General features: G+C 36.1%; 4 protein-coding genes across 11 annotated transcripts in view; 3 read left to right on the top strand and 1 right to left on the bottom strand.

The window, feature by feature from the left end:
* Nucleotides 1-3,216, top strand: part of pde4d (phosphodiesterase 4D, cAMP-specific) — a 196,192-nt gene extending 192,976 nt beyond the window's left edge. For all 6 annotated transcript variants that reach the window (XM_077222810.1, XM_077222811.1, XM_077222815.1 and 3 more), the window contains one exon: nucleotides 162-3,216. In XM_077222810.1, the coding sequence (XP_077078925.1) occupies nucleotides 162-638 (477 nt within the window). In that variant the 3' untranslated portion in view covers nucleotides 639-3,216. The remainder of the gene's footprint in view (nucleotides 1-161) is intronic.
* Nucleotides 3,217-3,715: 499 nt separating this feature from the next.
* On the bottom strand, nucleotides 3,716-9,299 carry rab3c (RAB3C, member RAS oncogene family). The gene is made up of 5 exons (XM_077224033.1): nucleotides 9,137-9,299; nucleotides 7,148-7,369; nucleotides 6,350-6,468; nucleotides 5,318-5,442; nucleotides 3,716-4,431 (listed from the first exon to the last, which is right to left on the bottom strand). Exons 1-5 carry the CDS (start codon nucleotides 9,152-9,154, stop codon nucleotides 4,241-4,243), a joined length of 675 nt encoding a protein of 224 aa, XP_077080148.1. The 5' UTR covers nucleotides 9,155-9,299; the 3' UTR covers nucleotides 3,716-4,240.
* A 1,259-nt stretch (nucleotides 9,300-10,558) lies between these two features.
* On the top strand, nucleotides 10,559-13,591 carry LOC143732092 (ATP synthase subunit C lysine N-methyltransferase). Of its 2 annotated transcripts, XM_077222785.1 has the most exons (6): nucleotides 10,559-10,666; nucleotides 10,789-10,968; nucleotides 11,206-11,310; nucleotides 12,091-12,231; nucleotides 12,742-12,792; nucleotides 13,167-13,591. In XM_077222785.1, the coding sequence occupies exons 2-6, from the start codon at nucleotides 10,798-10,800 to the stop codon at nucleotides 13,344-13,346; spliced, it is 648 nt and encodes a 215-aa protein (XP_077078900.1). In that variant the 5' UTR covers nucleotides 10,559-10,666; nucleotides 10,789-10,797; the 3' UTR covers nucleotides 13,347-13,591. The 2 variants fall into 2 exon arrangements, 1 of the variants encoding a protein (XP_077078900.1); XR_013201047.1 differs by lacking the exon at nucleotides 10,559-10,666 and adding an exon at nucleotides 11,544-11,593 and having other exon boundaries at nucleotides 10,939-10,968; nucleotides 12,091-13,309.
* A 1,148-nt stretch (nucleotides 13,592-14,739) lies between these two features.
* On the top strand, nucleotides 14,740-20,920 carry plk2b (polo-like kinase 2b (Drosophila)). Of its 2 annotated transcripts, none has more exons than XM_077222671.1 (14): nucleotides 14,740-14,997; nucleotides 15,256-15,363; nucleotides 15,452-15,568; nucleotides 15,672-15,801; nucleotides 15,890-16,073; nucleotides 16,782-16,980; nucleotides 17,070-17,217; nucleotides 17,294-17,388; nucleotides 17,511-17,640; nucleotides 17,985-18,065; nucleotides 18,185-18,344; nucleotides 19,379-19,508; nucleotides 19,664-19,774; nucleotides 20,308-20,920. In XM_077222671.1, the coding sequence occupies exons 1-14, from the start codon at nucleotides 14,806-14,808 to the stop codon at nucleotides 20,497-20,499; spliced, it is 1,977 nt and encodes a 658-aa protein (XP_077078786.1). In that variant the 5' UTR covers nucleotides 14,740-14,805; the 3' UTR covers nucleotides 20,500-20,920. The 2 variants fall into 2 exon arrangements, with proteins under 2 accessions (XP_077078786.1, XP_077078787.1); XM_077222672.1 differs by having other exon boundaries at nucleotides 14,758-14,997; nucleotides 18,188-18,344.
* The last annotated feature ends 310 nt before the right edge of the window (nucleotides 20,921-21,230 follow it).

Here is a 21,230-nt window from a genome sequence, read left to right as displayed (position 1 = left end):
TTAAAAAAAAATCGAACTGACTTCAACTTTTTGACTGGAAGTGTATATGCCAACTATTTTATAAATCCTTTCAAATAGCACAATAGATGTCAAAATAAAAAAACAACAACATATATTGTGTGCTCTGATAAATACGCATCTTTCAAAATCTTTTTTTCTAGGTGGGCTTCATCGATTACATCGTGCACCCACTGTGGGAGACGTGGGCCGACCTCGTGCATCCAGACGCCCAGGACATCCTGGACACGCTGGAGGACAACAGGGAGTGGTACCAGAGCACCATCCCCCAGAGCCCCTCTCCAGCACTGGACACCTGCAGCGAGGGCAGGCGCGCCGCCGGACAGGAGAAGTTCCAGTTTGAACTGACTCTGGAGGAGGACGGAGAATCCGACACCGAGAAGGACAGCGGCAGCCCTCCTGATGAAGAGGAAGAGGAGGAGGAAGAGGAGGAAAACAGCTGCAGTGACTCTAAAACCCTTTGCACACAGGACTCCGAATGTACAGAGATCCCCCTGGACGAGCAGGTGGGGGACGGACAGGAGGACGAGGAGGACGAAAACGTGGAGGAACGGGAATTATCAGAACCCTGTGTTTTAGAGGAAGAGGAGGAGGTGGAAGGGGACACTGCCAACACATAACACAGTATGAAACGGCACCTGAACTTTTTTATATTAGAGATGAGAAACACTTATTTATGGTTAAGATATTATTTTTTTCATTGTCTATTTTGCATATCAGAAGTGCTTTTTAATGTCCGACTTTAACATGTTTTTCTTTATCATTCCTCACTCTTTTTTTTGTTTGTTTCAACCATTTTACACTCAGGAATATCTTTTCCACTCCCACCTGTCATTCATACAAACAAATGAAAGGTTTTAAAGCTTGTCTTTTATTCCCGGTTTCGAGGTACTTTTTTTTTTTTTTTTTTTTACTGAAGCAGTATTCTAGAGACATTGAACTTAGAAAGCAGCTGTTTTTTCACCAACAAGACACTATTTTTTCCTGCAATTCGAAGTATTTTAGCAGACAAATGCTTTGAACTTCACGTCTTCCTGATGCCTTGAATGTGTTATTAATCTGGATTCAGTTGGCTGTTGTTTTTGTGTATCAAGCATTATTTGTTTTTGTGTATCAAGCGTTATTTGAAGTGAACGGACATGGTACCAAAGTGAAAAAAAAACATGTAAAAACAACATTTTCACATAATTTAAATCACTATATTTGGGGTAAATATGCAAATGTGGTAAAATGTTGCACATCTTTTTTTTCCCGACCGTTATTTGTTGCTCCCAATCCAGAAATGAAAATAATTGATTTAAATGAATACATGAGTTCAAACATATCTCCTTAGTTTGATAATACATGGTCATTATTTCAACTTCAATATTCCCCCAAGAACAAAATCTAATGATTTTGTTATAAAACAATAGCTTAATTAAGCCTTAAATATTTTTGGTGCCAACCAAAAATTTACAAAAACATGCAGAATCCTGGGTATCACTTCATGCATTAACAATAAGATACTGTATTGTAATTAAATACTAATGATAATAGCTATTATTATTATTAATAAATAATAATGCTATTAATAATAATGATTATTATTATTATTGGCCTGCTCAAAAATACCTGTTTGGTGCCATATGTCTCTGGCCAGTTAAACAGAAAAAAAAACTGAACTTAATGATGAAGCTCAATGTTCTGGTTTCTTTTGTCACATGATCACAGGCCAATCAGCTTTAGCGCAAAGCCTCATTGTGAGTGTGAGTCTAGTTGCACTGCACCTTTTCATGTCATTTTGTTTTTTGTTGATTGTATTTATTTTGGTCATTTTTGACATCGCCAAACATTCCCAGTGGTAATGGTTTTAATTGCTGCTTTACTCATCTCTGTCAAGTGTCCTACTGTATCCTCTTCTTTTTGTTATTTTCATACTAGTATTATTTATTACTGTTCTTGGATGTGCTTCTAGCATATTAAATCATTTTAATCAAACTGTAGCATCAGCAAGGCAGGCTTATCAGTCAGTTCTCCTAAATAAATTGTTTGAATTATACATATGCAGTAAATATATCTAATCAAAGGTTATGTATAATATTGAAGCCTTTTGAAACTAGCCCTTTTTCATTGTTTTATTTAAAACTTATTCTGTTGCCAAGTTGTTTTTTAATGAGTAGTTCATATTGTCTCCATTCAATACATTGTTTCTCATTTCTATCTGTTTACATACATATATTTATTGTGCTGTACAGTACATATTGTCGCTCTTATTATGTTGTAAATTATTATATCATCCCTTTTGGTGATGGTGTTGTATTATGGAACTCTTACTGAGAGAATGTTTGTTATTCTTAGTATGTAATGATCCCATTGATATGTGTCTCTAGAGAGATTGCGTAGAGAACGGGGAAAGCCAAATTACAGTCATTACTGTGTTTATTTTACATTCTTTCTTTTTAAAAGAAAGTGGTTCTGTGGCCTGAGGGTTGTGCCTTACAGATAGCTCTTTAGTTTTTATCCTCTTGCTGCACTAAAGAAACTACTGGCTGGAAACTGACCTAGATGTGTTTGTTGTGTTCCTCCTGTTTATGTGGCATAAATGCTCCAAGGAAAGAATGAAAGAAAGAAAAATAGACAAAAGTTGTCAGACCTCACTGGACAGGGTAAAAGCAGACCAGTGTGGTGGGTTTGGATTTGCGACCAACTGTAAGTCCATCATATTTCCGTCTATGCTGTGTTCGTCTGACTGAAACATTGAAAAGCATTTTCGTTTCATGCAATATGAGAGAGAAGATCTTTCTGTTGGGGGATAACAGGGCATTTTGATTTCCAGATCCAGAGAAGGGGTTGAAGCATCCTTCACAAAAAACCCAAACGCTCAATTTGGGACTCATTTTGACACATATACTGTAGATTCTTAATGACCCTGAATGGATTGGAATCAGTGTGTCCTTCTCGTCTCTTTTTAAATCATGACAGAAATACACAAACAGAATTTGACAAATTATATTTAGGGATAACTTTTTTTTTTAGTTATGTGAATTGAATGAGCAAATTGTCTGGAGGTTTCACAAGACTGTGTAGTTGTTTATTGAACTCCTTGTTTATTGCAGTCTATTGGATAGAACTGTAGAAATAAAATTTACGTACGAAAACTGGTAAAATCCAATAAAAATGTTTTTATATGCACCAAAATAAAAGCATGGGTTGACTCTATGATGATGTCTCTTGTTTGCTCTGAGTTAAGAATCTATTGCTGTGTCTAGCTTGAATTTTTTGATGGACTGGTTTCCTGATGCATTTTTTTTTTTTGGACCAGTTTTATTTTTGTATCATTGAAATGCTATTATATTTTTTATATATAAATCTAATTTTTTTGTTTTCATTTTGGTTAAAGTTTTAATAATTTTGAGTTTTGTCATTTTTATTATTTTAAATGTCTATAGTTTTTATTACTTTTTATTTTTAATTTATTATTTTACTAATTTGTAATTTTAGTATATCGAGTTAAATTAACTGAAAGTAAGAAATGTTTTCTTGGCAATTAGCTGAAGTAAAAAAAAGTTTAAGTATTTTTTTATAATTTTAACTATAATAACACTGCATCCGAGTGAATTATTTTTTATTTTATTTCAACATTTTTTTTAAATAAATACCAATTCAATAGCAGCTGTCTGGACAGAACCATGTGAAAAACTGGATCTAGACATCAGAATAATTTCAAGGCCACATTTATTTATTTTCTCATACTTTTAAGCTTTCTCGATCATTATCCGTACACACAGTTGCACACAAACATATCCAACGAACTCATCAGCAAAATGCGAGTACAACATCCTCTCACGCTATTAGACAAGTATATAGAATTTATAAATTTTCAGAAGTTTATAATTCCCCTGAGAGACATGGGAATGATGTGAAGAATCTAAAGTTCGACTCAATTTTGCTTATACTGTAACTGCGGATTACTAATACAAGAGATATTGCGGTATAGAGGATACAGGTGCACTAGCAAGCCCTGAAATAAGACCTGTATACTGCTATAATGGCATAAAGAAAGGACAAGGTTTGACACTTGTGTTTGGCACAATCTTGCTAGTTTGCTATGTCATTAACACCAAAAAACTAGGAGTTGAAGCCAGGTCAAAGATTTGGGGTTCAATAACTTATTCTCTGTCTCAGAATACAGAAGCTTGGCAACAGCGATCGAGCCACAAGCGAACGGCCTGGACGGTGAACACTAGCAGCTACAGTCAGATTGTTGCGGTGGCGTTGTGTTGTCAGTTAGTCTGCTTGTGGGCGTTCCCGTGGAAACGGCTGGGTCGGCCTCAAGAGTGTCTGACATCTTGTCGCAAATGATGTCCACCAAACGCTCAAATGTCTGCTTGACGTTGACGTTGTCCTTTGCGCTTGTCTCAAAAAACTCAAATCCTTTTGGGAAAGAGAGAGAGAGGTAAGCACATGATGAAATATACAAGTATAATGTTTTTGGGTTGATAAGATTTTAGAAGATTATAAGAATGCTTATTATGAATAGTTGGCTGCATTTATTTGATCATAAATACAGAAGTATTATGAATTATTATTACAAATTAAATAACTATTCTATTTTAATATATTTTAAAATAATAGTCTTTTTTTAAAGTCATTGTTTAAAAGTAATTTCTTCCAGTGATGCTTGGCTGAGTTTTCAGCATCATTACTCCAGGCGTCAGAAATCATTCTAATATGCTGATTTGGTGCCCAAGAAACATTATTAATATCAATATAAAAAAAAAACTCAATATGTTTTGTGGAAACTGTGATATTTTTGAGGATTTTTTGATGAATACAAAGTTCAAAAGAACAGCAATTTATTTATAATATAAATCTTTAGATTATAAATGTCTTTACTGTCACTTTTGATCACTTGAATGTGACCTTGCTTAATAAAAGTATTCACTTATTTTTAAAAAAAATCTAGTAGTGTGATATATATATAAAATATTCATATTTAATATATATATATAAATATTTAAAATCTGAGGGTAAAAAAGAGCAAAAATTTGTACTATGCAAAAACAAAATTGACTACAACATAATCAGTAATTCATATTTTGTTGGTTCTCTCATTTTTGCTTGTGATCATAATTTCTTTATATAACATCCTGGCCAAAATTACGTCCACACAATTTGGCATGTTTCAGTGCATTATCACGAATAAAACAATTGTCTCCAAGCACGACAATGCAATAAGCTTACAAAATCTTTAAGATCAAGGTGAAAATGTGACTTTTCCAAGGCCAGACATCACTTTTGGCCACTGCTATAGACTCACCCAGCTGTTCCGCTAGCAGTCTCCCACTGTCCACAGACACTATCCTTTCCTCATCCATGTCGCATTTGTTTCCGGCGAGGATCACCTGGGCATTGTCCCAAGAGTATGTTTTAATCTGGGTCGCCCTGACATGAGACGAGACAAAAGCGAGCAGACATGTTTGTCGTCAGAGCAAATGCCCTGGAACATCCTCCAGGACAAGATGTGCCAGACTCAGTCAAACCAAGACTTTGTCAGTTTTATTGTGTGAGAATGTCATCATGCCACAGAAAATCAATGGGAACTTCATGTCAAACAGACTTTTTTATATTCTGTCCATCTCTCTTCCTTGTTCTCATCTCTTTAGCAGCATGTGTTTTGTTTTCTCTGATCCAGAGATGTAATGACACTTCATTAATAAAATCACTCAAAGTACTGTATTTCACAGGTCATTATGACATTTAACTAAACTAATAGGATAAATCAATATCTAATGTAATTTAAATGAACAGTAAAATGTTTATCGTGCTACGAAGCCCCTCAAGGGACATGGTGTTGAAAAAAAACACATGAGATGGGAGGAAAAATCATAAGTCAAATTGCACCTTTGTGTCTCACAGAAGAAAGAAAGTCACTGAAATGACATGAGGGTGAGAAAATTATGACAAAATCTGTGTTTGATTTTAAATAAAATTATTGTAAAACTTAAGTATAACTTGATCTGGAAGAAACAACTCACGCTTTTGTGCTAGACACTAAAAACCAATTAAAAGTTTTAACACAAGCCCATGCTTAAGTAATATTTGTGTACTTTCTCAGTACATACAGCATTGGAAAGATAAGAAGAGGTCTAAGTAATTTCCCTGACATGACTAATGACTTTCATTTATAGATTTTGACGCCAGGATCGACAGACATGAAGGCAGACGGAAACTGCAGGATCACCTCTGCAAACCCACACAGGAGTGATCCTGAAAGCTCATCAACACTCCTGTTGAAAGCAGGAGCTCTGCCTGTCATAAAGCACAAAGAAAACTTACTACATCAACTTACCAGTCCTGTACAGCAGCAAAAGACTCCTCGTTGGTAATGTCATACATTAGGATGAAGCCCATGGCCCCTCTGTAGTAAGCTGTGGTGATAGTCCTGTACCTTTCCTGCCCAGCTGTGTCCTAAAAATAACAAGAGCACCATTATAATTGGCCGGTTTCACAGACAAGGCTTAAGCCTAAATATGTCAGTGCCACTGTTTTGTCTCAAGATGCACACCAGTAATGCTTTTTTTTCTAAGGCACGTTTAAAAAAGCTACTTAAATGTCCTAATTTAACTAAATCCTAATCCTTGCTTAATTTAAGCCCTGTCTGTGAAACCAGGCCAATATGTAGTAAATAAGTCTAAAAAGAGGTGCATCTCTACATGTATTTTGACCGAGAATCACGTTAAATTCGCAAGAACTGAATGAGTCAATTGAGTCTGGGACAGACAAATGGAGTCAAGACAGCAAATGTGTGAATGAATGAGCGCTCGAATCAGAGACGGTGCTTTGTCACCTCTAAAAGTGCCAGCACGTTCAATCTAAGGCTAAAATAGAAAAGCATGCCACGATCTGATGAACAGAACAGTTTTGCCGATGCTGACTTAAAGGCCTAGATAAGGTGACAATGGCTTATGTTCTCTTTCCATAAGCCAGTGTTAATCATCACCCCATGTGGTGTTTACATTGCTCCATGTGTGATTATCCAGCTCCTCAGTGCTTTACCAACCATGAAACATTGATGCTGAGTTAAAAAAAGACAAAGTCTGTCATTTGTGAATCATGGCCATTATGACGTGAACGAGGCAGAAATTACCCAGATCTGAAGCTTGATCCTTTTGTCGCTCTTATAAACGGTTTTGACTTTAAAGTCGATGCCCACTGTACTGACAAAGGCAGATGTGAAAGTATCGTCGGCGTAGCGGAAGAGGAAAGATGTTTTTCCAACACTGCTGTTCCCGATGATCAACAGCTTGAACATGTAATCAAAGTTTTGATCAGGGCTCTCCTTTTGTTTGTTGTCTTGTGTAGCAGCCATCTGTCAGAACACAAAGCCACAGTGTGATCAAAGGTTTAGAGCCTAACTCTTAAAATAGTAAAGTCTAAAAATATAATTGTCATATGTTATATGATAGCTGTCACTGTGGTATTTGGGTTAGTTTGTTTTCATTTGGACTTGTCTGCTTGTATTCACACGTCACGTGTCATCTTCACCGTCATTATTAGTTCAGTTTTATCACCTGTGTTTAGTTAATCATCATCATCATCTGTATCACCAGTGTTCTGTTAATAAGTGTCATCTGTGTTTGTATTAAGTTCCGTCTGTTCAGTCAGTCTTTGTCCGATCTCAGTTGTATTTAGTGTGTGTTGCTGCCTGTTCTGCTGTCCTGTGTTATATTATCATTAAACCTTCATTTTGGAATTATATCCTCGCTTCCGTCTGCCTTCCTGCAACCACCCGTGACAATAGCACTAATAAATTGTAGGTTACACTTTATTTTAAGGTGACAGTACATAAATGTATAATTACACTGTAACACTAATAATATTAATTAACTACATGTACTTACTATAGGGTTAGGAATAAAGGTTGGTTTAGGGTTACTTGCATGTAATTATGCATAATTTATAGCTATTACTACAGTAACTACATGTAACAAGGACACTGTAAAATAAAGTGTTAACAAATTATAAATTAGTATTTCATTAAAGAGTCAGTCCTCTCCATATATTTGTTTTAAGTATGGTTTTGTGAAATTCAGCACCAGGAGCTGTCCATGTCTGCGTCTTAAACCTAGTGAATGTCCTACAGCATTTAACCCATTTAATCCCAACCTAACCTAAATGTATTTTAGTTTAAATGTTAATATATTTTGCTCAAGAGTTGTCAACTTAAATGAATGTGCATCCTGTCTTGAGTTCCTTTTTACATGTTTGCATGGCTGGTGCAAACAGAGACATGACCAGATGTGATGATGATCAAAGACGATGTCTGTTGTTAATTAAAAACTGATAAAAGTGATTTTGAAGTACTTTGATATTAAAGAAAAAGTCAAAATTAGAAGAAATACGCATTCATTTGAAATATTACATTATGTTACTTTATTGTTTACACCTTTCTATTGGGTCAACCTATTGAGCAAATAAACAACTTTTAACACCCCAGTTCAAATTGTGACCAGGAATAAAACATAACTTTACGTTATTAGAATGTAATGTGCTCACTTAGCAGGGAAACAAAAGTGATTTAATGGTGTAATATGCGCGTGCAAACTCGGAAGGCGCCGATGATACCCCACAATGTTGTCGAAGTAGGCAGCGCACTAGGTTCACACGCAGCCTACAGTAGGCTATGTCTCATTCTAGTGTTTTTAAAGGGGTCCATCTCTTTTCAGCCAAGCCCTGGATAATAGTCTTCAAACACCTAATGCTCATAATGACTATACTTGATGTGGACCATAGACAAAGAGCATTTTGAGCTGTAGCTAATAGACTCATATTGGCAATATTCTTTCATATAAACAACCAAGAATGTTTGAATTAGCAGCTCCTGTGAATAAATTAGCTTTTACGGCTGATTCTCTTCACTGATGTTGCGTTTCATAAATTGAATAGCCTAAACATTTCATGACCGGTCGTATTATGCTCGCTGTCAAAAGGCAAATGTTTTTAAACTACATCTTTTTCATTTATTTCTTTTTCACTATGACTAAATTAGCCATTAATTTATCTTTTTGCTTGGCTCTCCCTTACGACCAAAGTGGTCACCAAACATTGTATTTATATAACGCCGTTGCACACTTACCTTCCCGTACAACTCCATTGTTTCTGACAATAAATCAATAAACAGAGCTTGTTTTTGATTTAGTCCTAATAAATTATAGTTTTTTCCCCGTTTTGGAGAGGTGGAGTCGGCTGTTGGGATAAATGTTGGATGCAGTGATGCTCGCAATGGACGTCAGCAGACACTCTCCACCCATTCATCCAATTGAAGTGTGAATGCGGGCTGCCAACAGCAGGGGGCGGTGTTTCTCTCTCTCTCTCTCTCTCTCTCTCTCTCTCTCTCTCTCTCTCTCTCTCTCTCTCTCTCTCTCTCTCTCTCTCTCTCTCTCTCTCTCTCTCTCTCTCTCTCTCTCTCTCTCTCTCTCTCTCTCTCTCACGGATCACAACAGATTAGAAACAATAGCAGCCTACACTATATCCTCCCAAGAATCAGAAAAAAAAAAGTTTTGGGGAATTTAGTATTTTTTTCATGTCATTACATTATTTAGAGCATAGGAAACGAATTGAAATTATTTTATTAATTAATGTTATGCTGTCATCTGTAGTGGACACCACTACAGACATGAAATGACGTATGCAAAAACAATGGGATTTTCTTTCATTCTACGTTATTTCTACGTTATGAAAGATATAATGGAATGAAATTATATGATATACCATTTTACTTTATGCAATATGTTGGTAAAAATGGCCATTCATGGGTGATCCCATGTATCTAATCTAATTAGCATATTCATGTTTTCTTGTGTGTAATAATGGGAGTAATAATTGGCAACATTTTATTATCTAATATTTCTTAGGAATATTGATTTAAAATTGATTTCCATATCCACTTGTTGTGTCTCCCAAAATGCCTGATAAACGTTCACTACAGTGAACATGTATGAAATCAATGCCCTGTTTTGATACAGAAATTCATATTTTGATAAGAAACCCTATAAAATTTTCCTGAGATGTTGATTTATGATAAACCATTTTAAAAGATTTAAATAATAATTTCAAAATATCATCACATTTCCATAAGAGTGCTAATTTCATTTTTAAAGAACAAGGAAAAGTCATGGTGAAACCTCCAAATATTTGGTATCTTTAAAAAGCCCTGAATGTGTTCTTTACAGGACTTATAACTGACATGTAAGGTGTCAGAAAAAAATCAATGAAATATAATGTCTCCTACAGAGGACAAAAGTCTATTCCTATATTCCAGGACCATATAATAATTAAATGATCTGATAAATATTACAAACAAAACCCTCAAAAAGAAAAAAAATCAAGACAATCACTAGGTAACTTTTGATTAAATTTAATGTTGATTTATTTAACTAATATTAAAAATGCACTCAATTCAATTTTGAAGATTGTATGTAACTAATATTCATGGGATACGCCCTCGCCATTGGACGGCATCATGATATAATTAATATTAATGAGCTAGGCCTTCTCCATAGTAGAACTAGTGCCCATCCCACTCTCGCATGCGCCTGTGTTGTTTACACGATTGTCACGTAGTCCTCATACTAAAACACGTAATATATACATTGACGTGTAAAAGGTAAACCGACTTTTAATAGTGTAATTTGTTGTCGTTAAATGTGCTGTTGGTAGATTGCGCAGGGTTGGTTGTTTGTCCAAGGTTTTGTCATGCATATTATATTTGTTTGCTTTTCCCACTAGTGTTCCATCATGGAGGATTCAGTAGAGGTCATGCTTCTGCATAAAAGTTGCAAGCTCTCCCCACATACTCAGGAAAAGTCACTTTTCACAGCAGCATCTGGAGCTTTGCTCGTGGGGGTTTATGGGCTCTGGACATTATTTGCACTTCCTGGCTTTCGGAAAGTACCCACATGTCTTAAGGTACTGCATGTCATATACCATATAGTGGAAACTATATATAGCATTTGCTCAGTTATACATAATAAAGTGCTGCCAATAGCACTGTATTCGTTCAGTACCCTGGGTGATATATTTTTAGATGACAACAATCTGTACTTTACCATGTGCCTGGATAGTTGTTGTTGTTTAGACAGGAGAGAAGAGAGAAAATAAATAAGTCAATTAAACACTTATGTAAGTGAAATTAATATTGTCCAGGTGCCTTATTTGCCCTCAAGCAGAACACAGACCCAGAATGTAATGAAACTCCTGCATGGGAGAGCAGGATGTCTGGCAGATCTGGGATCAGGTGATGGGCGACTGGTGAGTCTTTAACACTGGCATTATAATGAATGATAAATTATGTTATATATTCTGCTTAACACCAATCATTTTGCATAGTAACAATGCATGTCTTACATAGCTTCCTTAACATCTAAATCCTAATAATGAATAAAGCATTTAACATGCTAATGTAAATGATGTGAATCTCCAAGTGCTATATGAGATTTACAGATTAAGTTTTTTGCTTCTACTGTAAGCACTTTCTGTTTCAGATGCTTCTGATGGCTTTCTGCAGATGACTACTTTCTCACCACAATACATGGTGAGATGCCTAGCAACTGAAAATAGCAAAATGAAGCAAAATATATAAAAATAGGCTATTTATAACTTTACTGTTAGATGTTGCTCTAGGGGCTTGGCTTTCTGAACTGAAATGACTAATCTATGGTCTATTTTTATGGTGATTCCACACCATGATAATGGCCACTGGGCAGTCTACCTGGAGCTGACTCTTTTGTGTTCCAAAATAGATCCCATTAACACTATATATGGCTCAAATGTGGATGAAAAATCTTTTTCTCCTATTATATCTATAATTGCAAGAATTATTGGTCTTGCATTTGACAATATTCCTTGTATATATATATATATATATATATATATATATATATATATATATATATATATTTTTTTTTTTTTTATACACGGAGAGCAAACAACATGAGCCACAGGCAGTCTGGTTTATGTCTGACTATAACTGACATAAATATCCCAGATCCTGGTTCTCAAAGTGTAGGTTTGGCCTGGTATGTTTTGTAGGTATTTGCTGCCACTGTAGAGGGTTTCCAGTGCACTGGCTTTGAAATCAATTTTATCCTAACTGGATATGCCAGAGTCAAAGCAAAGTGGAAGGGGATACCATCCAGCACTGCCAGTTTCATAAACCAGGACTTTTGGAAGGTAAGATGTTGTTAAAAGTAAAGTATGTAATTCCTGTGGTATTTCAACTGGTCCTCCATTGGCCAGTAAAAGAATTAGTCCTGCCCTTAACTCATGCCATTGGTTGAGTAAATGTTGCTGTTTTGTAATGCTCAAGCAAACACAGTGACAACAGTGTTGAAAAAGTGTTTACAAATCAACCTAAAGGGGAAAAAATTAGATCAGAATTTTATCGGAAAGTGTAGTTCCACAAGGAACTGTCTTCAGAGCAGTGATAAATTGCATAAACTGCTTAAACTAGTCTTAAAAGAGTTAGTCATCTTTTTTTCAGGACTGAGCCTAGCTATTTCAAGTCAGTTACATAGAAAGGTAGATTGGTCTAATTTGAAGCAGAAAAGTGAGATGGATTACTTCTTGTGTAACTGCTGGTTGAACTGCTTGAAAAATTATACGTTGTGTGCATAGTTTATTTCAGATTTGATTTCACATGTCCAAGTGTTGATGATTCAATTTTACCATTTCCTTTCACAGACCAATTTGTCCAAATATAACAATATGACTGTTTTCTTGGCACCCGGAGTGGTATGTATGCGTAGATGTCCTTGCTCCATTTATACTGAGCTGATACAAAGACAATTTGAGGACTGTTTAAAAAATAAAAAAGATAGTACAGAACAGTATCTTTTGAAAAATGAGTACAAAGAGACATACATATTCTACATGCATACAAAATCATATTAGATGATTTTGGTCTGATCATTGGGATTTGTTGGAGGAGAAATAAGTTTAGGTTGCCATGGAGAGTTTTCGAGTCATTTTTTGAAAAACATGGTGTGTGAGACAGATGGGGATGAACACAGTCCCACTTCTCAATGGAAAACACTAATGCAACAAAATCAACTGTTTGACTTGCCAATAATAGCCTTGGTCAATACAATGTGCTTTGTTGTCTACAGATGGAGGTGTTGGGTAGGAAACTGGAGAAGGAGTTACCAGATGAGGCTCGTGTGATTGCCTGTCGCTTCCCATTTCCCGACTGGACTCCTACAGCCACTGAGGGTGACGGACTAGAGCAGGCCTGGGCATATGATATGAGTGCCATACGGAAGCTTTCAACACACACTTTCATGAGATGAGGAGAAAAGCACCTTTCCTTGTGTCAAAAAGATTTGTTTTGTGTTTGAGCTCCATCTGAAAGTTACCTGTCACTTTAGAAGACATATACAAAGTATAAAGCATATAATAATTACTTTAAGCATATACAATTTTTTTCCTCCTGTTCTTTTCCCACAGGTGGGTTTGATGTCAAATGGCTTTTGTGTGTTGTAAAATTCTAAACTAAACAGAAATAAAGAGCCAACATTGCCGTAATGCCAACAAACTGCTCCTATAATCTTGGTCTTTTAATATCTCCTAGAATAGCAAATCTAAAAAAGGTTTGAGGATTTTGAGGATAAGAACATGTTTCTCCATCACATGTAGTTCAGTATTACATTATAGTTCCCACAAATTAAGAAAAATACTTATTTTATTAATTAAAAAAAAAGAAATTAATAATTGAGCTTAATGAATGCAGTCAACACTTAGTTTTTTATACAAATTAGGGAAATGCAATGACGATTTTTCTTGTATCCCTATCATGCTGTAGAAAGGGTGAAAATAATGTTATTTTTTGGGTGTCACATCTGACATTTTTAAAGGATGTTACACTTTTTCTTATTGAAGAAAAATAATGCAGTAACAGGCTGCACACAAAATGTGGGACCTAATAGTGGGACCTAAAAGCTAATAGTGCTTTAAACTACTTTGATCTTAATGTAAATTAAAAAAAGTATGTTAAAAATGAAAACATTTGTGCATGATTTTAATTATTAAATACAGTCAAGAAGTTCAAAACCTCTGATGTTGGATAGGTCAAAATCCAAATTTAAAGAGGAAATACAGCACTAATATTTGATATGTTTAAAATTATGTTAATTTTATGTTAGGTAATAGTGTATCTAACATATATAATATTTCTCACAACATGGAATTTGTACGTATAATGCTTTATTTTATTTTTATGTAATATGCCAGATGTTGTATGTCACTTGACCACATGGTGATGCTCTGACACTCCTCAATGAATCAATGCATGGGATTCAGTTCTTTCAAACGTACAAATGAATTTACGATGGTTAATTTATTGAATATCAATATTTTGCCAATATCTCGCCGATGCTTATTTGTATTGTGTAGTATGCTATACATACCATACCTTTTACCGAAAAACAAGATCTGTAGGCTATTATTTAGTGCCTGTGAGAGATTGCAGTGTGACTATATGATTCATTGCACAGATATACCTGATTCTCTCCTATTATATTTGTCTAGTAGGTGTCTGTGAACTTAAGTGTCTAGGATGTTTAATAAAGGATAGAGTGAGGTAGTTCACAGATGACTGTACACCAGGCATCACGCGCCATATAGGGTCTTCCCCTCTCGTGACGTAGTTCGTCTAGAGGAGAAACGCGCGCCGGGTGCTGAGGTATAAAAGCGAGGAGACACGCCGGTACAGCAGTAGCCTACTGTGACAGTACACACAGTTACAGAGTTATGGAGACACTAAGGAATACCTCTTACCCAACTATAACGACACACAACGAAAAGATGTGTGAGCTCAATAATATAAGTGAGCAAGGAAGGAAAAAGCCAGAGGATAACAGTCGGACGGGCACAGAGTATTCCAAAATCATTACAGACCCCAATACTGGGAAATGTTACTGCCGGGGAAAAGTTCTGGGAAAGGTAATGGCCGCAATAATAATCCTGGTATTATTTAAAATATGATGTTTATTTTTATATAACCGTATTGTATGATTTTATGTGAAAAAACATTATAAATTGTATTTGTGCATGCTTACATTGCTTTTGTATAATGTATTTCTTATACAGTATCTATCTATCTATATTTCTGTGCACAGGCTATGACTGCAATGCTTCGTGAAAATTTATTTTTCTTGGAGTTGGTTAACTTTATACTTATCTTATACTTATATGCCATAGGGAGGCTTTGCAAAGTGCTATGAAATGACCGACCTTTCTTCAAGTAAAGTCTATGCAGCCAAAATCATCCCGCATACGCGTGTGTCAAAACCGCACCAGAGAGAGAAGGTAGGACAGACAAATGGCATATGTAAATACGATTGCATGAGTGATTGATCGAGACCTCTTACTGATGTTTTATATTCTGTTAATCCAGATAAACCGAGAGATTGACCTGCACAGATCTCTCAGCCACAAACACATAGTGCATTTCTACCACCACTTTGAAGACAAAGACAACATATATATTCTATTGGAGTACTGCAGTAGAAGAGTAAGTATTTTTTTTTTTTTTATGTGTGAGTGAGGAATTCTATCATAATATATAATGAAAATGACTGTGTTCTCCCTAACTGACTCCTGGTATTCTTTTTTAGTCATTGGCCCATATACTGAAGGCACGAAAAGTCCTGACAGAACCTGAAGTCAGGTATTACCTGAAACAGACAGTGTCTGCTTTAAAATACCTTCATGATTTAGAGATCCTGCATCGTGACCTGAAACTAGGTATGCATGCCTTCACGCACTCGCATGCTGTATATTAACATTCTTTCAGTTCATAAGTAGTTCAAAATTGTATGTTTTATCATTTTAGGCAACCTGTTTGTGAGTGACTCAATGGATCTGAAAGTGGGAGATTTTGGGCTGGCCGCCAAACTAGAGCCAGTCAGCAACAGACGCAAAACGATCTGCGGTACGCCCAATTACCTGTCCCCGGAAGTGCTGAACAAACAGGGACACGGCTGGGAGTCTGACGTGTGGGCTCTGGGCTGCGTCATGTGAGTTTGTCACCATCAGATCCGAGGGTTTCCTCTATGCAATATATTTAGAAACTGCTCAGTATTAATAGGCATTGATTGCCGATTCAGACTCACTCTCTATGAATGAATGTTTTGTTCAGGATTGTATTTGGTGATCATGCTTTAGCTTAGTGTCTGATTATCATAATAGCAGCACATGTAGCACAGTTTGTCTCCAGTATCGAGCTGTTCTAGCATAATTTACTCAACCTCGTGTCGTTTTAAACCTGAAGTACTTTCTGTCATCCGGTGAACACAAAAGATGAAAACTAAGGCTGTCAAGCTCTAAAATAGCACCATAAAAGTGGTCTTGCGCAATATTTATAGTCCTTTGAAGATTTAAGTTGTGTTTTATATTGTTATTAACTTTTAAATAAGTGAATAACAACTTCTGTCTCTTAGACTAGCTATCATGTGACTAAAGAGGACTTCCTTTATGATACTTTTATGGTGCTTTTGCATCATTTTTGAAGCTTGACAGCCCCAGTCCTTATTCAGTTAATTATATTATATTATATTATATTATATTATATTATATTATATTATATAAAGAACAGCCCTAATATGATCAAAATGTAGTTCAAAACCTATTGACATGAAAATTTACATGGTGTTGAGTAAATGTTGACTGAACTATTATCTTAAGAGTCAAACCATTATTAATCTTACATTCATTTTCCTTTTCAGGTACACCATGCTCCTGGGAAAACCTCCATTCGAGACCACGAACCTGAAGGAGACGTACCGCTGTATCCGAGAGGCCCGGTACACCCTCCCGGCCTCCCTCTCTCTCCCTGCCAAACAGCTCATTTCCGGCATGCTCGCACAGAACCCTGTGGACCGCCCACACCTGAACGACATTATTCAGAATGAATTTTTCACCCAGGTAAGTTTATTTGTCACAGCGCAGGTTTCAGTATATCCGGCCAAGTAGTTGGATTTTTGGTCAATGTTTTTGTCGTGATTTCGCCACAGGGCTTCATGCCAGAAACTCTACCTGTCAGCTGCTGCCATTCCACCCCAGACTTCCACATTTCCAGTCCAGCCAAGAGCTTCTTCAAAAAGGCAGCGGCGGCTCTTTTCGGTGGCAAGAAGGACAAAGCCAAGTACTATGAAAATATAAGTAAGTGCTCGCTTTATATAACTATAGCATCCTTCGTTTCAGATGAACCTATTAATAACTGTTAATCTTCCGACAGATCGCTTGGCCAAAGAAGAGGAAGACATATTCAAGCTCCGTCAAGACTTCAGAAAAACTGCCATCAGTCAACAGATTACTACACACTTATCCGAGGTGAGCATTGTTCCCTTTATAGCAGACTATAATAAGGAATTCATCACCAGCTCAGAGATATTAATACAGGTTAAGTGTTCGGTCATTCATGACACGCATTTGCTGCAATTTCTCCTGTTTAGGAAGGAGGAAATCCGTCAGCACCTACAAGAAAGCTTGTTACCCAGGCAACTGCCGGAAGGCTGCAGACAAGAGATACCATTCACTTGATTGTTAGAGGCAGCTTGGGTAGCTGCAGCAGCAGCAGTGAATGTAAGCATGAGTTAAACACGCGCGTGTGTGTGTGTCTGTGTTGTGTGTGTGTCTGTGTTGTGTGTGTGTCTGTGTTGTGTGTGTGTGTGTGTGTGTGTGTGTGTGTGTGTGTGTGTGTGTGTGTGTGTGTGTGTGTGTGTGTGTGTGTGTGTGTGTGTGTGTGTGTGTGTGTGTGTGTGTGTGTGTGTGTGTGTGTGTGTGTGTGTGTCTGTATTGTGTATGTGTGTGTGTGTCTGTCTGCCTGTCTGTGTGTGTGTGTGTGTGTGTGTGTTTCACCTGTTTGGTCTGATTCCAGCTCATTAGTATCGCAAGCTGATGCAATGTATCCCGCTGTCTCTCTGTAGGTCTTGAAGACACCACTACTGGCACTGTGGCAGAGGCTGTTATTAGTGTTCTGAGAGGCTGTCTTGAACACATGCCTAAAGGTGAATAAGACATATTACACTTCACACTTCACACTCAGGGTTTTCTATACCGAATCAATTCTGTAGAGTAAAGAAAATGTGTGATCTTTGCATCTAAAAGTACATTTTTCCCCCCACAGCAGATAGCCTTCCCAAAGGAAATGGTTGTAATAGTTTGAAGTGGGTGACTAAGTGGGTGGACTACTCCAACAAATATGGCTTTGGCTATCAGTTGTCTGACAACACAGTGGGCGTCCTTTTCAACAACGGAATGCACATGAGTCTCCTCTCTGACAAGAAGTAGGTGCTTCAAGTTGACTTTGCTAACTCACTTCCGCTCAAATAAAAAAAAAATTAAACCCTAAACAAGTGTTCATGTGTAATGCCAATTTGATTAATTTCTGAAGTAGGCAAACGTTATGCAATACATATTCATGAAGCAGGTGCTTACCATTATGCATAAACTAGGAATGCACCAATAATCTATAATTTTTTAATATTTGAACATATATATATATTTTCACTTTATTTCATCAAATGAATTAAAACATTTAAATTCAAAATAAATGCTACTGGTCAATATAGACATCACAAAACTATAATGTTCTGTATAAAATTAATCTTCGTTTGGGAACTTTTTAAAAAAAAAGAAATTGAACATTTTATTCAGCAGTGATGCATTAAATTGATCAAAATGACAGTTAAGATAGACAGTATTTCAAATAAAAAATTTTTTTACTTTCTTCTATTAAACAAAGGATGCTGTGGAAAAAAATCACGGTTTTTAACATTGATAATATATTTTCTTGAGCACCAAATCAGCATATTACAAATTCTCTGAAGATTGGAGTAATGATGCTGAACATTTAGCTTTGCCCATAAATCACATAAATAAATGACTTTTTTAAAATATATTTAAATATAAAACAATAATTTTAAATTTCAGTGATTTTTCACAATATTATTGTTTTACTGTTTTTTTGTTTTGTTTGTTTTTTATCAAATAAATGCACCCTTGGTGAGCAAAATAAACCTCTTTAAAAAAAAACATTAAAAAATCTTACTGGCCTGACTTTTGAACACTAGTGCATATTTAATATACCCAATAGTATTCCTTATTATTTCCATCCATAGTCTTCAGCATAGTTTCTAGATGATCTTCTGAAGGGAAGAAAAATTGCACCAATATCCTGGAAATGTCAGTTGAATGACAAATTGCATTACACATCAAGAGCAAGCATTAGTCTATATATATATTGCTGTAGAATCAAACAGTGAGCATTGTGTTGCATTGATTGTGTAGATTTTGATAAATATGTTATCTTTATTTTTAGGACTGTTCATCAGTATGCTGCGCTCGGCCAGAAGTCTGTTTTCTCTGTTATTGAGGCTCCAGAGTGTGCTGTGGCCCAGGTCACCCTCCTCAAGTACTTTGCCCACTACATGGAGGAGAATTTGATGGATGTGAGTTCACTCTTAGTTGAACCCCTTCTGTTTGTATTCAGCTTTAAATTTGTTACAGGTCTAAAAATCATAGACTTGACATTCTGGTCTAGATTACAGGCTGTACAAGAAGCTGTTGTGTTAATATGTATTGTTTACCCTTATTTTTCATTCAGGGAGGGGATGTGATAAGTGAACCAGATACCCAGAAGACCAGAATATATCTTCTGCAGTGGTTGAAATCAGACAGAGCTTTATTGATGCTTTTCAATGATGGCACATTCCAGGTAATATTATGGTCATCTTTATTTATTTAAATGGATAGTTCACACATAAATGAAAATTAGTTAATCATTCTGACGATTAGCAAAAAGCATCATCGAAGTACCATAACTTTTAGCTTTTTTTGTCTGTTGTCATTTTGGAACTTGACAGCAGCTGGTCACCATTCACTTCCATTTTATAGAAAAGATAAGCCTAACATCACCAAAAAAATAACGACATGAGTGTAAATGATGACAGAATTGTAATTTTCGGGTGAACTATTTCTTTAATGCAGCAGTAGATAATACTTACTCCTGCAAACGTTGGTAGAGCTTTATTCCCCATGTAAAAAGCTACTGTCTTGTGCTCTCTACGCCCATCAAAACCCCTGGGTAGTTATCAGTCAGGTCTGTCTGTTCAGATAAAAAGCTGTGTACACTATAGCACTGTGGGAAGAAGAAGGTCACAAACCATGCTGTAATAACATCCTGCATCCTGTAAGAGTGGTTCACATCAGTTTAAGAATAACGAAAGCTTTTTCTTCATCTCTGAACAGGTGAACTTCTATCACGACCACACCAAGCTCATCCTGTGCACACAGCAGGACGAATACTTGCTGACGTACATCAACGAGGAGCGAACCTCCACCACCTTCCAACTGAGCACGTTGCTCGGCACGGGCTGCACCGCGGACCTGCGCAGTCGTCTGGAGTATGCCCTGAACATGCTGTTGCAGCGAAGCAACTGAGATTAACAGATGAGGAGAACAGTTGGCCACTGACTCAGCAAGAAATTATGATTTCTTTCAATGCATGGGCGCAGAGGAGTTGTTGAACTGAAAGTCCACTGGATGTGAACTGGATGGAGCTATGAAAAGGTCTTTAATAACTGAGACAGACTCTTTAGATTTACAAATGCTGAAATTCAGAGACTGTAGTGAAGAGGAATGATGTGATGAAAAGATTATAAAGAGGAAAGAAAATCTGGGCTGGGACCAGGGATCCCTTGACAAGAAACTGACTTCTTTTGTGTATGTGTGGTAAAATGGAACACACATACATGTAATAATCTGCAAAAATGATAGTTTTCCTCCTCTGTCATTACAGAATATTTATTGTGTACATATTACCTTATTTATTTATTTAATTAATAAAAACCCAAAATTCTAACATTATGATTGTTTTCTTTAGACTGTATGTATACTGTATATTTTGATATATATATATATACATATATATATATATATATATATATATATATATATATATATATATATATATATATATACATATATATATATATATATATATGAGATAAGATATGTTCACATGAGTGCATTAATAGAGTGGTGCAGGTGTGACGTCAGAACTTAAAACATGAAAACTTAAAACATTTTGTTAATTTTTTAAAAAATTTAAGTTTTTAATAGGTAACTAGATAAGACAGCTTGGAGTGTGAGTGCGTGCAGTGTACGTTGTA

This window comes from Siphateles boraxobius, unplaced genomic scaffold (genome assembly GCF_051911475.1).
Source record: "Siphateles boraxobius isolate OS27281-9 unplaced genomic scaffold, OSU_SipBor_1 9, whole genome shotgun sequence".
Lineage (NCBI taxonomy): Eukaryota > Metazoa > Chordata > Actinopteri > Cypriniformes > Leuciscidae > Siphateles > Siphateles boraxobius.
Note: the sequence above shows the minus strand (reverse complement) of the source record. Positions and strands in the feature narration are given on the sequence as shown.